General features: G+C 38.3%; 1 protein-coding gene across 1 annotated transcript in view; it reads right to left on the reverse strand.

Annotated features, from left to right (window-relative positions):
• Nucleotides 1-24879, reverse strand: part of LOC145987827 (uncharacterized) — a 59667-nt gene that overhangs the window by 5286 nt on the left and 29502 nt on the right. Inside the window, exons 4-10 of the mRNA XM_083122564.1 lie at nucleotides 24467-24586; nucleotides 20804-20954; nucleotides 17266-17395; nucleotides 11821-11968; nucleotides 9488-9676; nucleotides 5507-5623; nucleotides 1206-3009 (exon numbers count right to left, since the gene is read on the reverse strand). Of these exons, the coding sequence (XP_082978690.1) occupies nucleotides 1206-3009; nucleotides 5507-5623; nucleotides 9488-9676; nucleotides 11821-11968; nucleotides 17266-17395; nucleotides 20804-20954; nucleotides 24467-24586 (2659 nt within the window). The remainder of the gene's footprint in view (nucleotides 1-1205; nucleotides 3010-5506; nucleotides 5624-9487; nucleotides 9677-11820; nucleotides 11969-17265; nucleotides 17396-20803; nucleotides 20955-24466; nucleotides 24587-24879) is intronic.

The following is a 24879-nucleotide window of genomic DNA, read 5'->3' on the forward strand; positions in this document are numbered from 1 at the left end:
AATCATGGTTTTTTGGTATCTTTACACACACATATAACTGTAGTATAAAGGAAAATTAGTACCCCCAAATTATACCGAAATTCTTGATTTTGGCTAACTGGCCCATAGACTAGTACATCTAGTCCCAATTAGCCCATCAGCATAAAGTGGACAAGCTTGAACAAAACTGTGTATTTTCAGACATATATATATACTGAGATATTTATTTTTGGCATGTGAATGTTGTGAACAAAAGTAGTGATTATTAGGGAAAGAATTTTAACATGCTAAATTATGGTCAGGAAAGGGAAAATAAGTTCTGAAAATGTTTTCAAAAAAAGTGCAGGAAAAAGGTGCTGATAAAATGCTCAATGCTCTCGTTAACTGCACCTTCTGCATTTAATGCACGCAGACCACCAAGAGAACTGTTGTTCTGATGAATAGGTTTTGTTGAAGTTTGCGTTTTCTGTCGCGGGTTTTGCTACATTATCTTGGGAACTATTGGGGCTGCAATGATTATATTTTTCCATTTTATAGCTCTCGTTCTGCTCTACAAAATGAGACTGTAGGATTTTATGTAGCTGCTCAAGAAGAGCGAAAATCATTTATTTTTCTCTCCATTTTTTCAACATGAAAGAAAAGGAAGGGAAAAGGTGCTGAAACTTCAAAGACGGGCTAAAAAGGGGATAAATGTGCTAACCTCACGAAAAGGTGCAGCAAAGTGTGTTCATTTTACTTGATTTCATGACCTAAAATACATATCTCAATGATCAGTATGAAAACAGCTATATTTTTAGAAAGGTGCTGCACTTAAAATCCGTTCCCTAGTGATTATATTGTAGTTAATATTGTGTGTATGTATTACCTTCCTGCACTGCTCTGATTATTCAAGATGTTTATTCTTGTGCTGGCTGCAAGATAGATTTATGGTTTTGTTTATCAGAAATCTGCAGAAGAGCAAAGTTCTTGCCTTTTAATTCCTGGTTTTGTGTCAGGTGCACGTATTTCGTAATCTTCAAAGCAAAACAGCCTTGAAAGACTACAGATTCAAAACAATGCAGATTTTCTTTATGTTGGATGAGTCGTTGCTGTTGTTAGAAGCAGAGATTGGTTACCAACAGCTTTGCAGTTGCCAGACACAACACTTGCATCGGCAGCAAACCCCAGATAATTAGCCTAGCACAAAGGAAGGGGGACCGACAACATGTGCATTACAAAGTACTTACCTGTAATATCCAGTACTTGAGCTGGAGACAGAGGAACAGAACTCTTTAAGTCTAGCGCCGACACAACACCACTCTGACACGGAACTCCCAGTCCTGCTGGGTGGCACTTTTCCTCAGACTTCAAGTCGTCTTTCGAAGTTGATGCCTGTTCGCTTCCCCCACTTGGATATTCGGGAGACGTAGCCTTAGCACCTCCACCAACTAATCTAACCGCTTGGCACCTTGGACCCATACTTGAGCTGGGCCATGTCATTGTAAAATCTCGGCTTTTGTATTTCGATTCCAGGTTGGAATTTTCATCCTCGTGCATTTTATGGTTCATTAAACACTCGGCACCTCCGGAACAGTGGGGTGCATCTGGCGTAACTCGGCTTGCATGTTCCTCATAAACTGGTTTAATATCGAGAGCTCTAGCTTCTGCGGGAAGATCATTATTGTTATTTAGGATGTCTGGAATGATACTATAACATGACAGATCTTTGGTACGATGATTACTTGGATTGCACTCCAACATCAAACTGGATGTGTCTGCAGTATCTTTGGCACCAGCAGCAATTGAGAGGCCTAAAACCATTTCTGCCTTATCAGAACCGGGACTTATAGTGTTGGAGCTGCTGGATGTATTCTTTGGCAACATTGATTCTTCTGTACAGAGACTGACTGGTTGGTAGAATAAACTTAGAAGTTTTTCTAGGTGCGGTGATAGATTGGGATCCTTTTTCTGTTCAGGAGAATTTAATTGAATACTGGTATCACATATACTGTTGTTTGTATCCTTAATTTTCTCACTGGATGTACAAGTTTCACATAATTCTCTTTCTAGCATATGATCTTCTTTCACTTTCTCCTGGAACCTATTAATACTTGATAAACTATTGCAAGGGGCAATGTTACGTACATCAACACCTTTTGGAAGTCCTACATCTTCTTCAGTTACTGGATTTAGCACTCTCCTCTCTTTATATTCACACGATTGGTCACCTACAGGGGTTGATCCCACACTACTAACCTTTCCCCTATCATCTTGTGACAGTAGGCTTGACCCGATGCCAGAACACTCAGGAACTAATAACATTTCACTAGTCTTCAAAAATAAATTATTCCTATCACCTGATGTAGATGAGGAACCAGTATCTACTATGGAATTCTCTTCACTGGTCACTTCCTTGTCAGAATCTACTAATTTGAATTCACTAAATTTGGACAGTATTGTATCACTGGGGGATTTAATATTTTTGAATCCACTATTACCATGACTTACAGGTTCAAAATTGAAACCAACTGTTATATTACCGGATACACTGGTCACAACGGGAGGGGCTGACTGGGGCGGAGAAGGGTCTGACGGTGAGGATTCCCTGGATGGCTCCACTATCGTCACCTTGAAACGGGATCCCGGAGACGATGGAAAAAACCTTGTTGGGGAAGAGGAAAGCGATGGTGTGTTTTCTTGTGCACTTGCCTCAGAAACACGCGACACCTGGAAACGGCTTCTGGAAGGACTTGGAACGGGACTGGACACAGGGCTAGGAATGGGACTCGGAGCTGGGCTCCTGAGGCGTCCACTACGACGACGAGGTTCGGAAAGAAGGCTTCTTTTAGCACCATTTTCATCTGCAGCTGCTTCTTCTGCAAGTGCAATATTGCGAAGCAATGTCTCGCAAGTTAGTGATATCTTTCGAGAATTTGCAGCGTTCAATGAAGTAATCTCCATTTTCCTTTCAATTGTTTCATGATTGCGATAACAATATTCCCTTATTTCATCCAGGAATCTGCTGTACTGTTCCAACATTTCGTCAGACTCCTGTGAAAGAAATTAAATATTATACATACAGGAATACACTCGCATGAATTTTTTACTGACACCAATACATTCATTTCTGCTCTAAAATTTACTGATCACCAATCTGATACAAAATGACAAGAATTTCATATCGTGAATAATTGCTTCAACCACTTATTTGATGCACGATGGTAATGGATTTTGCAATAGAAAACAAAGCTGCATATTGGAAATTTATATTACAAAACCAGAGTTCATGAATTCAACTTTCATATTTGTTAGTGATGGATCATATATGAAATTCTTGCAGATACTGATAACCCGCTAATACCTTTGCATAAAAATTATCATCACAAAAAGGTAGAATTTTGAACTAAATTGCAAGCAATTTATAGAAATATTGAATTGTTAAAATTACCAGCAATATCCAGTATTTTTTCTGGCAGGAGATAATGGTACACCATGCCAGCACCTTTTTTTCATAAGTATTATATACACTGTGTGGCCATTGGATTATGACCGCCCACCTAGTAGTGTTGGACCAACTTTTGCTTTTATGACAGCAGATATCCTACGTGGCATGGATTCCACAAGATGTCTGGAGTAGTCCACAGGTATTGAAAACCAAGTTGAGTCCAATGCAGCCTTCAGTGCTGGGATTGACATGATTGATGTGTCCTGGCACCTAATGTGTCGCTCCACACAATCCCTGATATGCTCTTTCGGATTTAAGTCAGGTGAATTAGGATGCCATACCATACGTTCTAAGTCAGATGAGTGTGTTCCTCAGACCAATCCTGTACTCCACGAACCCAATGACATGTTGCATTATCATCCTGGAAGATACCAAAACCACCAGGGAAAAAATGCAACATAGTGGGATGTACTGTGTCTGCTATGAGACGACGATAGGACTGACCAGTGCAGTGGTGCTCTACATGTTCCATGGGTCCAAGTTCTTGCCATGTGAATATTCCCCATACCATACAGCCACCACCATCGGCCTGCACTCTTGACATTGTGCAAGATGGAAGAACACTTTCGTGTTTCCGCAAACCCTCACACGACCATCCATGGAATGACTCAAAACAGAGACTCGACAGACTAACACACCTTCTTCCAGTCTTCCACACTCCAATTCGCAGGTTCTCTGCACCACATGTGTCGTTTGAGCTTAGGCTCTCGTGTTAGGAGTGGATGGTGACAGGGCAGTCTGGTGACAGTGTGTGACGAATGGTCTTGGTAGATACTGTCCATGGTTGATTTGTGTTGTATTTGGATGTCAGTTGTTGCACTGTGGTGTGTCTGTTGGCTTGGATGAGTCGTCGTATCCTCCTCTCCCCTCTGGCATCAATCTTCCGCTGAGAGTACAGTTTTGTCGCTGGGACATCATTTGACTGTGTTCACGCCACTCTTGGAACACTTTCACCACCACCAATCTTGAAGACCCCACCATTGCAGCAGTTTGTGAAATGGGTGCACCTGCTCTTCTGGTCCCGACGATCTGACCTTTGTCAAATTCTGTCAGGTCCTTCTGTTTCCCGATTTTGAAGCACACTACATACTGAACTCGTGAGACCATATCTCTGCATCACACATCAGCTAGCAGTGTCCTCTCGCCAAACATCTCAACAAATGACTTTCACTACATGCAGCGGTGGTCACAATTTAATGGCCACATGGTTTATAAGTATACGGCAGTATTTTGCAGTAGTTCTTCTGATTAGCTTTGCCTCAATCTCTTTTGTGTTACCATAGCAAATAACTTAAGAAGAGTATCTGACCCCTTTTCCCCAGGAAGGGGGACACTGAGAAATTCGATCAATAAACTAATATCCCTCTATTGACCAATGCCAATCAACCACCAATTATTCTACCCCGTCCCTAATACATGTATTCATAAAAAAAATTGACAATCACATACTCAATTACAGACAATTTATAGAAATACTGGATCAGTAAAAATACCAAATTTTATTGGTACACACAGTAATATGCTGTATGCATATTAAAAAAAATAATTAGTTATTCAGCTCAGCTGTTTACTTGTGTCAAGCCCATTTTATGCTTAGATAGGCTAATTGAGACAACCAACAGTTCAAAGTGGGATCCAAACCATTGTGCAATTTGCCTCCACCATGGTTCGAACCCAGGACAGCTTGAACTATGGGAACAGCATTACCACTGTAATGTAGGATGTCTAATTCAGCTCAATGTTTCAAAATACAAAGGTCACTTTTAAAACTTTACAAGAACATGTATTATATTATTTCTCTTGCAGTTCATGGTTTTTACAAGCACATAAACACAATTTTTGCGATTATGTTTTGGGAGAAGAGACATTTATTTTTAGTTATTCAGTTTCAGTTTTTTACAGTATTCAGTTATTGTAATGCACGAAAAAAATATTATATTGATGTCACAGATCTACAGTTAACAAGTACAATAAAAACAAGTTTTAAATTTTTTGGTGAATAAAAACACGGCAAGCATGACATGTTTATGCCAGCATACTTACTTTTGCTTTTGGTTTATCATCCAAATCCAATTGATTGACACTTTTATTCACTTTCATGGACAAAGAAAGAGCCATTAATCCTGCAACCTGAATGTTGTTATCACGAAGGTCCACCCTCTTTTGAAAGAAAATAAATTACAGCTTTATTAATAGCTATATCACACAAAATTACGTTTTTTACATTCATCATGAGAATAGTGAATGGAGGGCTAGAGAATGATTCCCATCTCAGAAGTAAAAATATCACCTTGAAATGAACTTGAGATAATGTAGCTTGACCAATAATAATAATGCGAGGAAAAATAGGGAAATTCAATATGAAATACTAAACACTAATAAAAAAAATAACTTTCACAAGTTTTTTAAAAATAACTTACCAAGCGGTGTAACTTGACAACCTTTTAATATGTTACTTTTAACACAACCTATATTCCTTGCCCATACATTTTAAATGCTAAACAGTAAGCTACACTGTTATCTTCCATCTTAAAAATATCTCCTAATACTACGGTTTTGCTGCTCACTCACATCAATTACTAAAAGTTTCATTTTAAGGCACGGTTGTAGTCACTGTTTTCTCACTTGCAGCTTACTTGAAGGATCTTCTTATTTATGAAGCCTCTGCAATTTATCTTCTGCATCTTATTGGTCGATATTTTACCCTATCTTTCTTTTTCCCTATCTTCAACTTCAGTATCTATCTTGTCCTTTGCATTCCTTTAGACCTCCCTTCTTGATTGCTTTTATATAGTGCTATTTGTGCGATGGTTAGATAATGCTAAATAATAAAAAAAAAGAGTACATTCTGGTCACTGTTTCTATGTAAAAAGAAGTCTGTATCTTGGAGTCGTGTACATATTTAAGGAAAGGTTACGGAGTTTAAGCCATTATGCAAAAATGATTAATGTTCGTTTATAATACTGTTAGATGTACTAACTTACTTGTCTCTACAGAAAACAAAATATGCTTTACAAATATATAGTAATGAGTACTAAACAGTTTCAGGGTAGCTATGATTTCTTGATTATGAAATTCCCAGACATTTCCAGGTTTTCCAAAAATGAAATTTTTCGTGCCATGTTTATCATCATGATTTTTGCTTTTGAACCTTTTGTTTTTCAATTAAATATATAATCTGTTAATTATTATGAATATTCACTTTCACAACTTTTTCTTTTAGCAAATTTCATTCTACATCCACAAAAACATGTAAAAATTCGAAGAATAAAATGTACAATTACAATCGTCATCAAATGTATTGGGTGCTACAATCACATGCATCTAGCCTTCAGGCTAAGGTAACAGACATACATTATTTCACCATAACAGATATCCACAATATAAAAACAACAGATAAAGTTCATAAACCATACACAATTTTTCATTTTCTAGCAGATTTACAGTGCCGTAGAAAATGCTGTTTGTTTGCTTACATTTATAAGTACCCAGAATCCGGAAAATTTTTTGTTGCATAAAGAAATTCTATAGGAAATGCCAACAAGGCTAAGATCTATAAAATAATAGATGATAACCTCATCTTCATCAACCTTTCCGATAATTATGATCATATTCTCAATGTACTTTAGTTATCAATCAGATATCTGGACTGCAAGTTTTACTTTCATATTCTTTCTAAAATTAGTGAATTATAAAAGTCAAAATTTATTACAGAAATTTGAAGGAACCATAATTTTGCACAAGACTGAGAATCATAAGAACGAAAGAAACAACTTTCTGAACTAAATATTTTTGGGGAGTGGAATCACAAGAACCGAATCCAGAAGTGGAAGCGAGCTGCTTCTTCACTTTGCAACTTTTTCTATTGCAGACTCCAAAATGCACTTCAATTCCAGATGATCTGCAAAACTTCCCAACATTTCCCTGTTTTCCAGGTTTTCCAGATGCGTGGCAACCCTGATTTTCATGATGGTGTATTGAAAACTAAGAGCGTGAGTGGTCCATTTGGTAGCGCATCTGATTACCATGCAGGAGACCCAGTTCTAATCCTGGGAGACATTATCTCATGTGGGAAATTTCCTGACAATATCCCTGCATAAAGTAGCTCACTCAGCCATAGGAGCATTCCTAGGAAAGCAGGCAGAACATGGCACCAAGCACATCACAATGACGGAGATCGAGAATGTGTGGGGCCGTACCTCCACATCCACTACATGCCTTTATTACAAGGTGCAACACACATGGGATATCTTTACTTCTTTCATGCTGACAAAATGGTTAAAAATTACATGAAAACTTCTCCACCCATGTTGCTTATTTGACAGCTGGAGCCTATCAATTTTGAAGGCTTACTGCCTTCATTGTCAGGGAACCCTCAAAATTAATAGGTTTCTAAGTAACATGGGTACAGAGATTTTTGTGTAATTAAACATTTTATTCACGTGTGTCCTCAACCCAAGATTCCATACAGAATCTGAGGATAGTGGCAAAGGTGATGAAATCTGTATTATTATTAGTATTATTTTTTAAAAAAACTGATGTTCATAGACTACCAAGCAAGATCATATTTACTGAATAGTATAAAACAGCCAATTTTTAGTTTGGACTTGTATTCATTTCCTTAATAAATGGGCAACCCTAGTTTGTAGAGCATATAACTGCCACGTGCAAGACCCATGTTTGATTTCTTGGGAGGGTGATCTCAGGGAAGAATTTTTTCACTGATGTCCCAGCATAAGCGGCTCCAAGGCTCATTCAGCCTCATCAATGGGTATCTGGGAGGCAAAGAGAGCTGGAGTGTGAAGCTAATCAAATAATCTCCACCACGGCCACGATTGAGAATGTTTAGAACCCTATCTCCACGTTATCTGCATCCCTTCAATTTTGTTGTACAATAGTCCTGTCAAGTATGCATTCACAGTCAAAGATTGTTTTAAGTCCACTTTATGCTCAGAAAGGCTAATCAGTACTGACAATTTAAGGTGTAATCCAAAGCACCATGCAATGTGCCTGCACTGGGGATCAAATGTAGGCCATGTTCATTGAAAGGCAAGAGTGTAATCTGGTAGACTACAGAATAAGCCCTATTGTGCATTATGCTCAAGGCAGAAACGACATCAGTAACAAAACATATTTATGCACATTTAATTACTGACACTTTTAAAGAGTTCACTTATCTTAATGGGGTTAGTAAAATGACAAGTGCCACTTTTGCATTCTACAAAATTTTGAATGATACTTTGCAGTGTCGAAATATCTTGAAAATTACATAAAATGCATAATATTCATTATTTATTAACCAATGTTCACCAACATTTGGTTGCAAGGTGGATTTTATGATAAAATATCAACTATTTTAAAACTCTGTGATCATCTCATATGTATGAATACTTTTAAGCAAAACTCTGGTAGATTATATGGCATACTTGCAATGAAATATGTATATTATATTAATACTTATAAATATTCCAAATAACTTTTATCTGTTACTATGTTCAAGTATTGGTATTGGTTCAAAGTTCATCCCTAATTATGTGCATGCATTTGTATTCATGTTCTTGTTATTTTACATTACTTCTCTTTGCTAACCATGACAATGAGGTTGAGTGATGATTAGATGAAATTAATTGATGAGGGGACACTCACAAAGAACAATCAAGTATGCAGTGGTGCTCCATACTACATGCATAGGAAGGATAATACCAAAATGACATGAAACAGCAAAAGGCCAAGAACGATTCAAACTAAATACACTCCTCACAAAAAATTTGAAATACTGTTATATTAAGCACAAGTTTGGAATATTGTGATATTAGGCAACAGGTGAAAAGCATGGTGGCATATGTTGGCGAAAACACAAGAACATCCAGCAAACACAGATACCATGTGTTGTTGCATTCCAAGACTGTGCCTATCACCTAATGCAGCAATATTCCACACTTTTTGTGAGGAGTGTATTAAGTGTGCTATTTATACATTTCTTGTATAAAATCTAATTAAATCACGAAAAATATTGCACTTTACCTGTATGACAGGATTGTCTGCTAAAAACTCGGCCAAGGCAACAGCACCTTCACACGACAGCTGGGTTGACTGCATACCAAAACGGGTTAAGGAACGGTTATGCAACAGAGCATTCTTCATTGTGTAAATGCTTTCATTGGTCAAATTATTATGGCCTACATTTAGGGTTTCTAATGTATTGCTTTGTCTCTGCAATAAAGAATAAATTATGTGTATAATGATTGTAAAACAAATATTATATTACCTCACAATTTAGAATTACATAAAACAATATTTGCATATGTAGAGTTTTGTATTCCTGCATTGTGGAGAGTTTGTTTCTTTATATTTTTTTCTTCTTCGAAGGCCCACTGCCTTCTTTAACTGAAGATATGGCATTAATGAAGGCAGTGGGCCTTCAAAATTAATTTTAAAAAATACATCCAATTCACAATACAGAAACATGAAACTCTGCATATACAATATTAAAACTGCATTTATTGCATCCATCATAAATATTTGTATAAGTTCCTTTAAACTAAATAAAATTACTCTCATATATAGTTCTAAGTTGTAGAACTTATTATTGTCCACATATATGCCAGGCAGTACAGGCAGGATTCTTCTGTTTACATTTAAATATGCCAGGCAGTACAGGCAGGATTCTTCTGTTTACATTTAAATATGCCAGGCAGTACAGGCAGGATTCTTCTGTTTACATTTAAGTTAACTCTCAAAGAAGAAATTAAATTTATGCTTAAAATATTTTCTAAATACTACAACCAGGATGGTTCATGTGAATAACACTTTATATATGACGTAAGTGAGTTACTAAAGTTATATCCGTGAAACTTACTTGTAAATGTTCTATTAATTTCGGTGGCCTCTGCTCCCATCCACTTGGGAACTCGATGCTTTACTGTTGGGTTGACTTCCGGCTCCTGTTGTTTCCTCGCTTACCGCTAGGAACGCTAGTGTAGCCATTTCGTCTGCTGTGCATGATGGGTTTGAGTTGTTGTAATAGCGGGAGCCAAACATGATGTGCCTGACCACTGTCCATGTTCAGCTCATGTGGAAAGTGTATAATTGCATGCGTCTCTTTGATTTTTGTGTTGATTAGGGTGTGCGATGTATGTCTAATTGAAACTTTTTTGGATCCTGTGTTTGTTAAATTGAGGTGCCTTGCTAGTCCGGAAGTGGGTTGGAATTTTTTTGCATCCGTTAAGTGCTGTAGTATACGCTCGTTGACAGATCTGATGGATCTGCCAATGTAATGCGAGTTGCACTCACACTGGGCGTCACATACACCTGGGTTGTCTAGTGGTGAAAAGAAGGATCTCTTGTGTTTGCTTAGGGCACTTGCTATTTTGTTCACCAAGCCGGAAGTCAACCCAACAGTAAAGCATCGAGTTCTCAAGTGGATGGTGGCAGACGCCACCGAAATTAATAGAACATTTACAAGTAGGTTTCGCGGATATAACTTTATTAACTCGCTTACGTCTTATATTATCAATCACGTTGTTTATTCCCCTTATCATGAATAACACTTTATTTCTTATATGCACTGAATGGTTACTTTATATGACAGCTGGATAGTAGCGAAATGTATTGTATTGTATTCAGGTTACATTGTTTACTTTCATGTCTCGAGGTGACAAAGTCAGATACTTCACGTTGCCAAATCTACTGTAAGTGCATAAGTTTCCTCCACAGTGAGGATCTAAACTAAAACTAACAAACAGAACAGAAAGTGAAATAAGCATTCCATGGGGAAACATAATTAGTTTCCTTACAAACAGAAACACAAACACAGAGGCAGAATTACACTTGGCAATGTTGCTACACAACAGTGTTCACTTTGCAACTGGGTATTACAGCCCCACCAGGGAGCAAACTCACAAAAACATTTGTCAGAAATAAATAGCTCTTAAGGTCACAGTCAATTGAGGTGGCATTCAGTAAGTGTCTGTATGGCTACCATTTCCAAGATGGTGACACTGATGTGATTTGCGATGGTTTCAGTTTCAGGAGTGCAACGTGATCAGGTGAATGATAAAAAAAATCAACAGCAAATCATTCTCCTTGAGAAAATGAAGGTGGAAAAGTAAAGGACAACAAGTGTGCAAATGGCAGTTTAAATACATCATGATCTACATTGTATGTTACAATCCACCATTCATCAAAATTTAGCATGGTCAAACATACAAGGTGTCTTTTTGCTTTTAAAACAAAAAGTTTGATACAACTAATATCAAACATAAACAGACAATGATTTATGTTTATTAAGAAAGAAGACAATTTGAGAATTAAATATGGATGATGCACAATAAAATAATCCAAGTAAATCAACTTACCAACACCTTAGAAAAATGAGAAGCAGAATCTTTGGTTAGATGATTATTCCATAATATCAAAACCTGTAACCCTCCATCATTTCCCGTTACCTGCTCACTTATTCCATCACACAGGTGACCTGCTCCAGCATCCTGGATGTTGTTGTTGCTAAGTATTAATGCACAAAATTAATAAATTACATTAAGGTTAAGGCTGAGAAACAATTAATGCACTTACTATCATAAAACTTAGACAACAAACACACTAACACTGTATTACTTAATTTGAATAATCTTACATACTATTAATTTTTCTTGTAAAAGTTAAATCTATTAACTAATCTAAGATATACTTTGACAATACTAGAGTGGAAAGATTGGAATGAGCATAAATTTATGGAGTGTACGATTCAATGCTGGTTCCATTATAGCCTTTGATTTCTCAATCCTGAAAGCCAACATTCTGACACTACTTCTAATTCTTGGGAAACTTGAAAAGAGTTACTTTAGCAATTGGTAATTTTAGAATTCCAGGGTGGCTACTGTAGGACCATGATAAAATTCAAGTATAATTCCCGGTTTTGAAGGCGAAATTTCCAAAAATTCAAGGGTACAAGCAGATGTTTTCTCTATTTCAACCCACACACAAATATATTACCAATATAACGGGTCTCCGTGATTTCGAACGTATCTAAAAATTCTAGTGCAATTTTAAGTTCCCGCATTATACGTTTTCCTGCTTAATACGTTCAGCCATCCAGGTCCCGCCAAAAGGCTATGCTAAATAATAGGTTGTTCACCTCGAACTTACGTTCGCTCTAACTCCCGTTTCTCGCTTTATACATTTTCTGAGTTCTGATGTCGTAAAATTTGCCAGATTGCTGGTCTGTTGGCCAGGCAACTTTGCCTCATTTTCCTTGCTTTCGAAGCTGTTTCATTCCCCCCCAAACCTTGAACTCCCAGATGTTAGGTTTATCATGGGAGATGAGGGGGCGAAAAGGTATGGTTCCATGGAGAGGGGGAGGAGGTAGGAGGAGGCTCACAAGTTGCATTTGTCGTACATCCCTTGACACTAGACAGGAATGAAAAACGGCACTTCTTGCAGTCCCTGTGTAGATGAAATGGGCCGATCCTTCTGCCTCAGGATCAGACAATAAGCGTACTGTTGCCACACAGATTCTAACTAAATACTGCCTTCCCTAAAGTTTGGACACGTGTGCGACTGAGGTGTCTTTGTTCGCCCTTCCCCTCCACAAAAACGCGAGTGGAAAATTGACAACGGGACTCGTTGCACACTCATTTACGGAATCCTTCCTAGTTGACAGGAACGAAAAAAAGAGGGGGAGGGCTTGTTTCATGTTTGTAATTTTTTTCTTATTCTTGTTTGCAGCGTTGGAAATGTAAAATAAATAAGGATCTGCCATACAGGATAACAACTGCACTTTCTCTTCAATGGAAAGTAGTTTTGATTCCTAAGGAAATAGGATTGGATCTAGTTCGATTATTTTTAATCTGAGGTTTCTGCACGAACGCTATATCATTTGGTTATCAGAATGAAGCTGAAAATGCACAAGCTAAAGTGATTTTTTTTCTATGAGCAGATAGGGTGACATTTTACTTACTGACGTAAAAATATTCGTGCCAAATCAATTGTGTGGGGGAGGGGAGGGGCAAAGTTCGGATAAATGCATTATTCTACGTGAGGCAGAGAATGTTTCTCTATGCATATTACGTGACTCGTGTGTTGTAAAGTGACGGGGCCAGGAAAAATGAGTGAATAAACAAGGGGTTCGGCAATATTTTCTGAGAGCAGCCAAATTTAGTGCACTTCTAAATGCTATTAAAATGTGGGTGATCTAAGCTACCATATAAAGCAGCTCTGGAGCTCACCCAGCCTAAAATAAATTTGTACCTCGGGGCAACTTTGAGGGGTAAATGCTGTCCAAGCATGGTGCTCATCACATCACCTCCAAATTGGCAGAGATCGAAGAGTATGTGGGGTAAAGGTGGCCAGAGCATGGTGCTGATCACATGATCTCCCACTTCCCCTATGCATCACGGCATAGGTGCAAAGTGCATGGGGAACTTTATCTTCGCCTTTTTCTTCATTTGAAAGTGGGGGGGGGGGGGTTGCTTTCTCATGCCCCCTATGGTATCATCACTAGTCTTGTAATTACTGAAAAGTGCCAAGTATTTCGGCCCCGATTTTCGTGAGCCGCCCGTTTATATGAGACATCTTAACCAATTAACATAAAGGTGAAAAGCGATCTCCTGTCTCCGTTCCTCTGATATCTAAAATTACGCAGTTGTTCTTGAACCTGAATATGCACATTCGAACATAGCATACTGCAAGTAGTAGTAGTAATAAAAAAATTTAAAAAATGCCCATCTTCCCAACACATGAGCTCATTAATCCGCCACTGTGCACAGCTATGCAGTAATTGTACGATTGAGCTGGTTTCTCATTCTTTAATGCCCTGCGTCGGAAATCTTGCTCTTATGTCTGAAGCATTGACATGACAATATGGGAGAGTGTTAAGCAGTGATCCTCCCCCTCCCCTTTCCTTCTATTCTTTTTGCAACTTGGCCGGGCAGGAACAAGCACACTTCTGATAAGATGCCACCACTCCACCACCTGTTTGTCTCCCCCTTCCCCTCCCTCCCATTACAAACCAGTTGGAGGGGTGTCTGCGGGCATCTGGCAACCGGCGCCAATGTTTCGTCTCCTGTCTCCAGAGCTATGACTCATTCACTCTGAAGGGAAGAAAAACGCCAGTTTTGAATCCTGTCAATGAAGGTTGTTTTGCTTTGATGATTAGGAAACACGAGCAGCAGACATAATGCGAGAGTTAAAAAATGGACAAGATCATTTTTTTTTTTCTTGTTCTGCCTTCTGATAAACGCCTTGAACACACAGAGCAGTGCAGGAAGGAAATACACATGATGCTAAGAATGATATAACGTGCAGATTTCTTCGGAACCATTCAAGTGCTGAAAATAAATCACACAATATTAAAACGTTGACGGGAAGACCAAAAAAAAGGAAACATGTTATTTACAGGGAAACTATTGGTGGAAGAGGTGTTTGCCCTCCACAAGACTTCTAAATCCTATAATAAATAGTAGATTAATCCCAAGGGGGGATGATGGGGGTCATAACCCCCCCCTCTCCCGGTCAGTATTTCTGACATAATATACCCTAAAAAGTCGATTGTGTGGTCAGTTCTTACTGACACTTGAGTTTCATCCCTCCCTTATGCTTTCCCGCATTTTACGTTTTTTTTATTTACGGGCCCCTGAAAAACGTAAAATTGGGGATTGACTTTATATAAAATATTTAATTTAAGGTGCAGAGTTTAGATTTGCAATTTCACATACTAAAACTCGAAATACATCTACAAACAAGTCACAAATGCTATATACTAATCTACGAAAAAATGTTAACTGTATAAGAATTTCAAATTTAACTAATCAACTTCAAAATCTTGCAATAATCTTCCGTGTATCAGATAGATTGTTCTGCAGAGGACACTAACAAAGTAAACGGATTGAGAGAATTCACTTTCATTTTCCATGCAGCTTTCTTTTCCTTTCTAGATAAAAATAAAAGCCAAAAGTTGCAATTTTTCACGTCTACAGAGAAAAATTCACGCACAATTCCTGGAATTCAAGGAATTCCTGGTGAATAGCTACCCTGAATTCCCTTGTGGTATCAGAATGTCGGAAAGCTTACTCTTCATTTCCAATCTGGATGTTTTTCTTTACTTATCAACTCCAGAAACCTATATTTTTTACTGGACTACTGTCTTTTTGAACAGTTGGAAGAAAATATGGACTATGCTACTTTTCACAAATCCACGACTTTTCAAAATGGGAGAAAGAATACTCAAAATAATAATTGGATATCTTTTTCAGATTTATTGAACAGAAACCTTGATTTAGACTTCAAATTCATCTCTTCCTGCCAACTGGATCAAAAGATAAGTTTGACTCTTTCATGGATTTGCAATTTTCCTATTACATTTATTATACAAAATGGTGGATAAACTACTCAAAACATAATTAGGTATCCTTTTCAAATTTACCAGAGTTGAAAATATATTTTTGAACTGTAAATTAAAACTTTTAAGCTAGATCAATTGATTGATTGAGTTATAGTGTTTTAAGTCCACTTTATGCCTAGTGAGGCTAATCGGGACTGGACCTACAGTTTAAAGTGGGATCCAAACCACTTTGTGCCTCCACCGGGGTATTGAACCCAGGACCCCTTGATTACAAGGTGACGACGCTACCACATGTCATCGGGGAGGCCCATTTTTAAGCTAGATTGGTCAAAATGTAAGTGAAACTAATTATATGACTCAAAATTAGATGGCCTTCTCAGATTCTTCACCCCCCTTCAAAACCTGTAATTTTGCTCTAAATCTGACTTTCTAAGACAAGTGGATCAAATGATAAATTAGGCTAAGTGTGCAAATCTTCCATTTTCAAAATGCACCTAAAAAAATCTGTCTTCAAAATCAAGATGTATACACACATTTTGCTGCGATTCCTGTGGGTCTGGAACTCAAAACTGCAGAAACTCTCTGGATCTCAAAACTTCTAAGGAATGTAAGTTTGGATCTGGGACTAGTGCAGTAAATAAAATTATTTTCATACTTAACAAAAAGCACAGGAACAGTTCAATAAAGGTAATTCTATGCTTCTGATCCCTGATTTGTGTTTTATACTTTTTTTTAACATACTGCTTTTTTGCCACTTTTGGCTAACAAAGATGGCAATGATTGATGATTAGCTGAAACTGATAATGAGAGAGACTCAAAAAGTGCTTTTTTGCCACTTTTGGCTAATTGCGATGATAAAAATGAAATAGTTGAAAACACTCATGCTCAGGCTGGGACATAAACCTGGGAACTTTGGTGGCAGATGACCACTTAATGTGTTTCCATCAATCGGCTATTGACATGAATACAGATTATGCAGTTTAGTGTTCGTAACGTTCTCCACTCTTTTTTTTTTTTTTACGTACACTACAGGCTTTAAGTAGATGACAAATTTAAGTCTGTTTTTCCACAAACTTTTCTCTTCACGCCATGTTTGAGCCCTACGTAAGGGACAAGTGTCTCTCTGTTTTTGTTCCATCATCCATATCAGCAGTTCATCATTCATCCTCATCATCTTGAGCCGGACTCTGTGGCCGAGTGGTTAGCACATCGTGCTGCGACGCCAAGGGTCCCGGGTTCGAATCCCACTCCGGCTTGGTTGTTTGTGAATGTCCATTCATCAATTTCATCATTTCATCACTCATCCCGATCTTCACAAATTAGCCAAGAGGCACAAAACCCGAAGTAAAATAAAACTAAATCAATCAATCAATCATCATCATGAATAACTGCACTAGAATCTCATTCTTCATCTGTAAAAATGAAGAAGAATGTTTCCTTCCATTATTTTTTAAAGGCTTACCTCACATCTAAGAGTTGAAGTTTCACATTGCAGCGTAGTAGTGAGCAAAGCTGCACAGCATCAGTTACTCCAAGATTATTGTCTGCCAAATAAAGCTCTTTCAACGTTGTATTTAACTTGAGAGCAGCGGCTGAAAGGAGACAAACTTACAAAGTGACCAACATCAAGACAAAACTACTATTCTTTGTAACATTTTCCACGTGTTGACCCTATGAAGTCTTGTATATTTTAAGGCATGCAGCACACTTCATTATGCCACTGAAAATAATATTTTCTGTTGGAAAATGATAAAAGGTTTAGTATGCTGTAAACACACACTTTGTGACCAAGGACTATTCTCTGACCCTAAACCTGAAAGTTTATTGATGGAGCAACATATGTTTGCCACTGTCTCTATCCTGAGCAAGATCAAACCACTCTTGACAACCCTTACCAATCAATCTCTTTCAGGTCCATCTTATATTGTTATTCCATAATTGTCTTGGCCTTCCTACAGGTCACTTCCCATCCGATTTCCAACAAGAACCCTCTCTCATGCATGCTACATGGCCTTCCCATTGAAGTCTTCATGATTTATATTTTAACATCATCAGGGGATGAATATGTAAGATTATGCAGTTTAGTTTTATGTTACCTTCTCCACTTCCCTTTTGTTTCAGTTCTATCTTATGATTTCCTTTGCAAAAAACTCTTTAATTTATGTTTCTCTTTCAGTGTAAGGGATGAATGTTGTTATTTCTGGACAAAACTTATGAAGCCCTTCTTCAATTCAAATTCAAAAATAAAGATATGCAGCATCTGCATGGCTTAATGTTTTCACAGTGAACTATTACTTTAACCTTTTGGATCCCAAGCGTCTCGATCGAGATACCTAAAAGTAACCCTCATGGTCCCAAGCGTCTCGATCGAGACGCTGTGTCAAGGTCGTAGTTTTTACGTTATAACTTTTCTATTTTTGGCTAGAATTTCGATTTTTTTTTTAATATTGTTCCTAACACATGTATTTAACAGAAATGTTTCTTACACCTTTTTTTTTTCTTCATGAAAATGGATTTTTAAAACAACAATTTTTTAAAATAATTTTGGTGGGTTTTCTCCCTTCCCCCTTCATATATACGCCAAATTTGCATAAATTTTGCATTTTGTGCATTTTGACATTTTTTCGGGGAGGGGGGAACACCATTTTTTAAAGAAAAGTATTTTTGAGGGGATTTCCCCCCTTTCCCCCTCCATATGTACGCTGAATGTGCATAAATTATATATTGTCTGAATCTGTGATTCATTCTGCGTACAACGGTATATCTTTCATATCTCTAGGGCATTTAGTTTCTGAGCTACAGTCATTTCAAGGTACCGCTGCATTTTGAAGCTTGAATCAGTGGCGTGCCCACCATTCCTTTAGGGGGTACAACTCAAGTTACATTGGTCATACGACAATGATGCAAATATTTCTGTTTCTTACATGCCAGCGATCATTTTCATGTGCATGTCGACACTGTCATGTACTTTTTTCAAGGGGGCGAGAGGGGGCGAAACCCCATTTTTTTTAAAAAAAAGTATTTTCAGGGGATTTCCCCACTTTGCACCTTCATATATACGCCGAATTTGCATAAATTTCATATAGTCTGAATCTCTGGTTCATTCCGCGTACAGCGGTATATCACTCATCTCTCTAGGGCAATTAGTCTCCGATCTACACTCATTTAATTGAAACTCTGCATTTTGCTCAAAATCGGCTCGGGACCGTGAGGCTTACTTGTGAAAATGGCCTTGGGACTCAAAAGGTTAAGTATGTCATCACATAAAAAATACAGGGTGTCCCAATAGAATGTGACCATTTTCAAATTAATATTGTGAGAGTAGTAGTTTGTAGGGAAAAAAATTGTATTTGCAGTTTACAGGTTTCACTTTTTGAATATGACATCAGTTAAGTGGCTGGCTAGTGAACACATTCAGTCAATCTGCGAACAAAATCACCCATGACTCACTCTAGTAAAGTTAACGTTTATTGCTCTCACTGCAGCAATAATGTGTTCCTTTAGCTGTTGGACATTACATGGTTTGGTAGCAAAGCATGCAACCTTGGGTAGCAAAGCATGCAAATTTGAACTGTGTGCCATTTGAGACAAAGTGGTGGGTCCAACCCATCCAACCTGCCACCTTCTGGTCATTGCTGCAAGTGTTGCTGTATCAGCGAATGTGCCTTCCTTCACTGGCTGAGTAAGCGACTTTTGACCTACTGCACAATTATGTAACATCAGTGACTAATAGCATGGCAAACTAGTCAGTGAGGTATCACATCTTTTCTGTGCGGATGTTTTTTGAGTGTAGAAGTGTTGTCCAAGTGCACAGAGCATTTCAATTGCATTTCCAAATTGCTTAGCATGGTTCCATCCCATCAAGGAACACCCAATTAAAATTGGTTGAACAGTTCCATGCTGCTGGGAATGTGACTAATCAGTTCGTGGGCATGAAGCACATGGCACTTTCCCCTGAAACAGAGTGAATGTGACAGACTTTGACATCAAGGTATATGTGCTCTGGTAGGCAACATTCATTTGCTTTGAATCTTTCGTGGAAGTGTTTTCTGAATATTGCACTCAGACCAGAAACTGCATCCATACAAAATTCAGATTGTGCGGAAACTGAAACGAAATGATCACCATGCACCTACAGTTTTGTAACAACATGGTAGACATTTTCAATGATGATCCAACTGTTTTGCAAATACATCGTGTCTGATGAAGCAGATTTTCCTCGTGTTAGTGTTTGGAATCATGGGACCATACTTTTCTGAAGAGAATAATCGAAGTGTTATAGTAAGAGCAGTTTATTACCAAGAGATGTTTACACTACTGAAGTTACCTGATACAGACGAAGATGATGTACTTTGGTTTCAACAGAATGGCACATCACATGCCACTTGGGAATCAATGGAATTAATGTGGGAATGGTTTCCATCATGTGTGATTTCAAAACTTTTTTCAGTGGGGATATTTAAAGTCACAGGTCTATGCTACCAAACCACCAAATGCCCAACAGCTGAAGGAATGCATTATTGCTGCATTGAGGGCAATAAAAAATAAAGTTACTTTACTGGAGTGAGTCATGGGAGATTTTGATTGCAGATTGACTAAATGTGTTTGCCACCAGGGTGGTCACTTAACTGATGTCATATTCATAGAGTGAAACCTATAAACTAACCAGCAAATACAGAGCTTGAAAACCATCACATTCTATTGGGATACCCTGTACATACCCAGCCTTTGTAGCAGAGCGATTGCATAATGCATTTAAAGCCTGAGATCAGGTTTGAACTCTGGGTAAGGCATATATGTAAATGCAAAGTAACCAAAAAAGAAATGCATAAAAAATACATGATATTGGCTGGCTGCATATGCACAGGATAAAAACTGTGATTGTGGCTTAACTTCTTTTATGGATTTTTAATGTGCAGAGATGAACTTCTGTTTCAAGTTTATACACAAGCAAGGATAGAAAGTATACAAGGTAAGGGTTTACTAATCAATTGACATACCCAAAATTATGAGAGGACGTCCAGCAAGACTGCATTTCTCTAGATGAAGAACTTGTAAATGTGTACCTAGCCTTAAAGCTCTGCTAAGAATTGGCATATGCTGTTCATTTAAAGATGTATCCCTTACATCCAGATGTTCTAAACAACGTGTCTGGAAAATAATAAAACAAATTACATATAATTAAAAACACACACACACATACATACATATATATATACAGGGTGTATCATAAGTAATAGCGCAAACTGACACAGTTGAAAGTACACGATAATAGAAGCAAAAAAAGTCTCAGTAAACATGGATCTGCAAACGAGCCGTTTTCGAGATAATTGTGAATGTGTGGTTACAAGCCGCCACTGACTTCATTGTTTGTAAACGTAGTCCAAGTTGGTAAAATTCTAATAACGTGCGCGAATGCGTGGTAAACACAGAGTGCTTTACTCCTTGCGCGTTCTGAGGTTTGCTCTTTTTTTACAAAACAGAACATTTCCGAGAGGTGGCGTTGTAATCAAACAGGATGGACACAATCAGTACAGAGAATTGTACATGTTTGTGACCAATTCCGAAATGTTAACAAGTACGAGTGTACATGTAACATCTAACATTTGTTCAATAAAAGCAATGAGATCTCCGATGACTTTTCTTACTGTATTAGCATTTTAGCAACTAGGACGAAGTCAGTGGCGGCTTGTAACCACACATTCGCAATTATCTCGAAAACGGCTCATTTGCAAACCCATGTTTACAGAGATATTTTTGCTCCTATTATCGTGTACATTCAAGTGTGTCAGTTTGGGCTATTACTTATGATACACCCTGTATGTATACATAATAAGTGAAAGGGGAAAGTGGAAACACCAGACACAGAAAAACTTTCAAATTTTCGCAGATGTGCACCACATCATCAGGAGAAGTAGAAAAGTTTGTGAAGATAGCAATGTAGACAGTGCGACAGCATGGGCTGCAGTGTTACCAGGTCCAGAAAAAAGTTTGACAGTGCCATAAATTTTTTTTTTTTGTTCTTTCGCCAGGCAAAGGGTGGTGATGAAGGTGAGGGGTGATGATGGGGGACATTACTGGGTGGTCTTGTTCAGGCCAGGGGATGTGGTTGCACTCATGGTTGATATGTAAGCCCTCTCCCATCTCTTGCATACTGAGGTTTTGGTGGATTGGGGCAAGGGGTGGATGATCACTGCTCAGGAGCAGTCATTGAAGGGAACATTATGGTGGTTGGTATCCATGGCAACAGCAAAGTCCAGGTTTTGGGTGGAAGAGCGGAGCAGTGATTGTTTGATGTAGAGGTTGAGGGCTGTGGATGTCTCCCCCCCCCCCCCCCCCCCCGGTTGTAGCAGCCACAGATACTGCAGGTGAAAATATACATGAGGTTAGAGCTGTAGCAGGTTCCTTTGGGATAGAGGGTGAATTTGCAAGTGGCAGTGTAGATCTGAAGGGTGCGGGAAGTGACAATAATGGGGAGGTTTTGCACCTTGGATGGTTGCATTTGTGTGTGGGGGGAGTTGATTGTGAGTTGGTGGGGTATAGTGGACCAGGATGTTTTGGAGGTTGGGGGGGGGGGTTGAAAACAACTCTGGGCTTCTCTGGGAAGATGTTTTTGATGTCAGGATCACTGTGCAGGATGGGAAGGAGGGAATGTAGAGAGTGTTTGATTTTGTTGAGGTGGGGGTGATATTGGGTGACAAGTGCAGGGGGGTTGGTGGCAGGTTTCTTGGTGGGAGTGTATGAAGCAGCTCGGGATATTTGTTTGGTAACCAGGGTGAAAGGATATCCACGGTTGGTCAAGGCTTGGTGCAGGTGGAGGTTATAGTTCTGTCGGGAGGTGCGTGAGGTGCTGAGGTGTTGACCTCTGAGGGCCAGGGAGAATGGGATGGCTTTCTTGGTGTGGAATGGATGCGAGCTGGAGAAGTGTAAGTATTGCATATGGTTTGTAGGTTTGATGTGGATAGAAGTTTCCAAATGGCCTTCCTTCATGTGCACGTCCACATCCAGGAAGGTGATTTGGTTGGTGAAGTGGGTCCACGTGAACTTGATGAAGGAGTAGTAGTTAAGTTGGTCATGCATGTGTCCAGAGCATGAAAATGTAATCAATGAAATGAAGCCAGAGGAGAGGTTTCAGGGGTTGGGTCTCCAGGAACTCTTGTTCGAGTTTCTCCATGAAAAGGTTGGCATAGGCTGGGGCCATTCTGGTGCCCATGGCTGCGCCATAGATTTGAAGGTAGTGCTTGTCTTCAAAGGTGAAGTTGTTGCACGTGAGGACAAGGTGGGCTAAGTGGGCCAGGAAATTAGTGCTGGGTTTGTGGGGTTTCGGTCTGTTGTTGTTGAAAGATTCTATGGAGTGGAGGCCATGGGAGTGGGATATATTGGTGTAGAGGGAAGTTACATCAATGGTGACAAGGATGGTGTTAGGGGGTAATGGTGGGAAGATGTTTATTTTCTGAAGGAAGTGGTTGGTATCTTGTAGGTATGACGCTGGAGGTGGAAGTCGACAAAGGCTGAAATTCCTTCGGTGGGTGAGTTTCTTATTTACTAATATTTATTAATAATTAAAATGACATATTTTAATGATGAACATATGAACTGAAAGCCAGAATAAATAATGAGATAGCCATTGTGAATGTCGGCTTGCTGACCCGAACGTGGGAAGAAATCTATTATCGTCTTGACATTCTCTGTGCAACAAAAGGAGCACGTACAGAATGTACTGATACACGTCATAAAACTGTTTGAGTTCATCTACCTATCTTTGCCACCAGTTTATTTGCATCTTCATTAGTCTCTGATTTATTAATAATTGAAATGTGTCAGACACTTTGTGTACACCCAGTATACGTTTAACAAAATGTTAAACTGTTTCAACAATACTATCCATGGATATTCAAACTGAGCATGACACTGTTCACAAACTCCATACGTATGGGGCCTCTGCAATGGCATAGTGGTAATACTGTCACCTTGTAATTAAGGGATCTCAGCTTTGATTGATAAAGGAAGCACATAGTAGTTCAGATCCAAATAGAAACTTAGCTAATTCCAAAGTGGATTACAATTCCTCTTCATATGTCAATCACATGGAAAGAAACTTTCCTAGATACAAGGTTTGCTGATACAACAGGTCGGCAACATTTGAAAATTTGCACAAAGTAGTAAATGATTACTCATGGTTCATAAAGTGAACTAGCAAGAAGTATGTGAAAATATACCAGCACATGGAACTGATATTTGGATACTTTCAAAATTCATACTCTTTACATATTTTTCTTTTTTTAAAATCTTGCATAAATATTACACCCCATGATAAATGCACATTACAAATTTTATTGTTGTTGGAGCATATTTTTATTTTTGGAAATTTTAGGCCACAATTAAATTATTCATTTGCAAAGTTTTGGTGATTTATAGATCATAAAATCAAAGCCTATATCAAGTAATAATCTATGATTCTGACCATAATAAATTTGTAACAGATATGTATGTTTCTTTATTTTAACATCCCACTGGAACTTACTTTCTGCATATCCATTACATAACAAAACATACTATTAACAAATATACTGTTAATATCTGCATTTGTGTCACTCATGATCAAAATTCGATCACAGTGAGCAACCACTAACTTCAACTACATGATGTTCTTAAAAACATACCTTCTTCAACATCCGAGAACATGCCTGCCAACCTCGAGCTCCGATACTTTTGTTTGAAGAAATGTTTAAGTGTGTAGCTGATTCATAATATTCTATCATGTCAAATAAGGCAACTGATCCCTGTGAAAGAAAATAAGTTGACATTAAAAAATTATTTGCAATTAAAATAATTTTCATCACATACATTATCTTTCAAATATCACAGTATCTGGATGGTCCACAATTACAGTGATACCATAAACTACGTATAAATCTAAATAATTTTTATAGCAACCCGTTTGCTGCAACTTCCTTGTTTAACAATTACAAGTCATGAGAAAATTCAGCCAGATCATGGATCAAAATTTATTCCTTGACTATGCTACCAGGCCTTTCCACTTACAACACTGCATTAAATATGTACAACAATTTCA

The sequence above is a fragment of the Lepisma saccharinum genome, chromosome 5 (genome assembly GCF_977018435.1).
Source record: "Lepisma saccharinum chromosome 5, izLepSacc3.1, whole genome shotgun sequence".
Lineage (NCBI taxonomy): Eukaryota > Metazoa > Arthropoda > Insecta > Zygentoma > Lepismatidae > Lepisma > Lepisma saccharinum.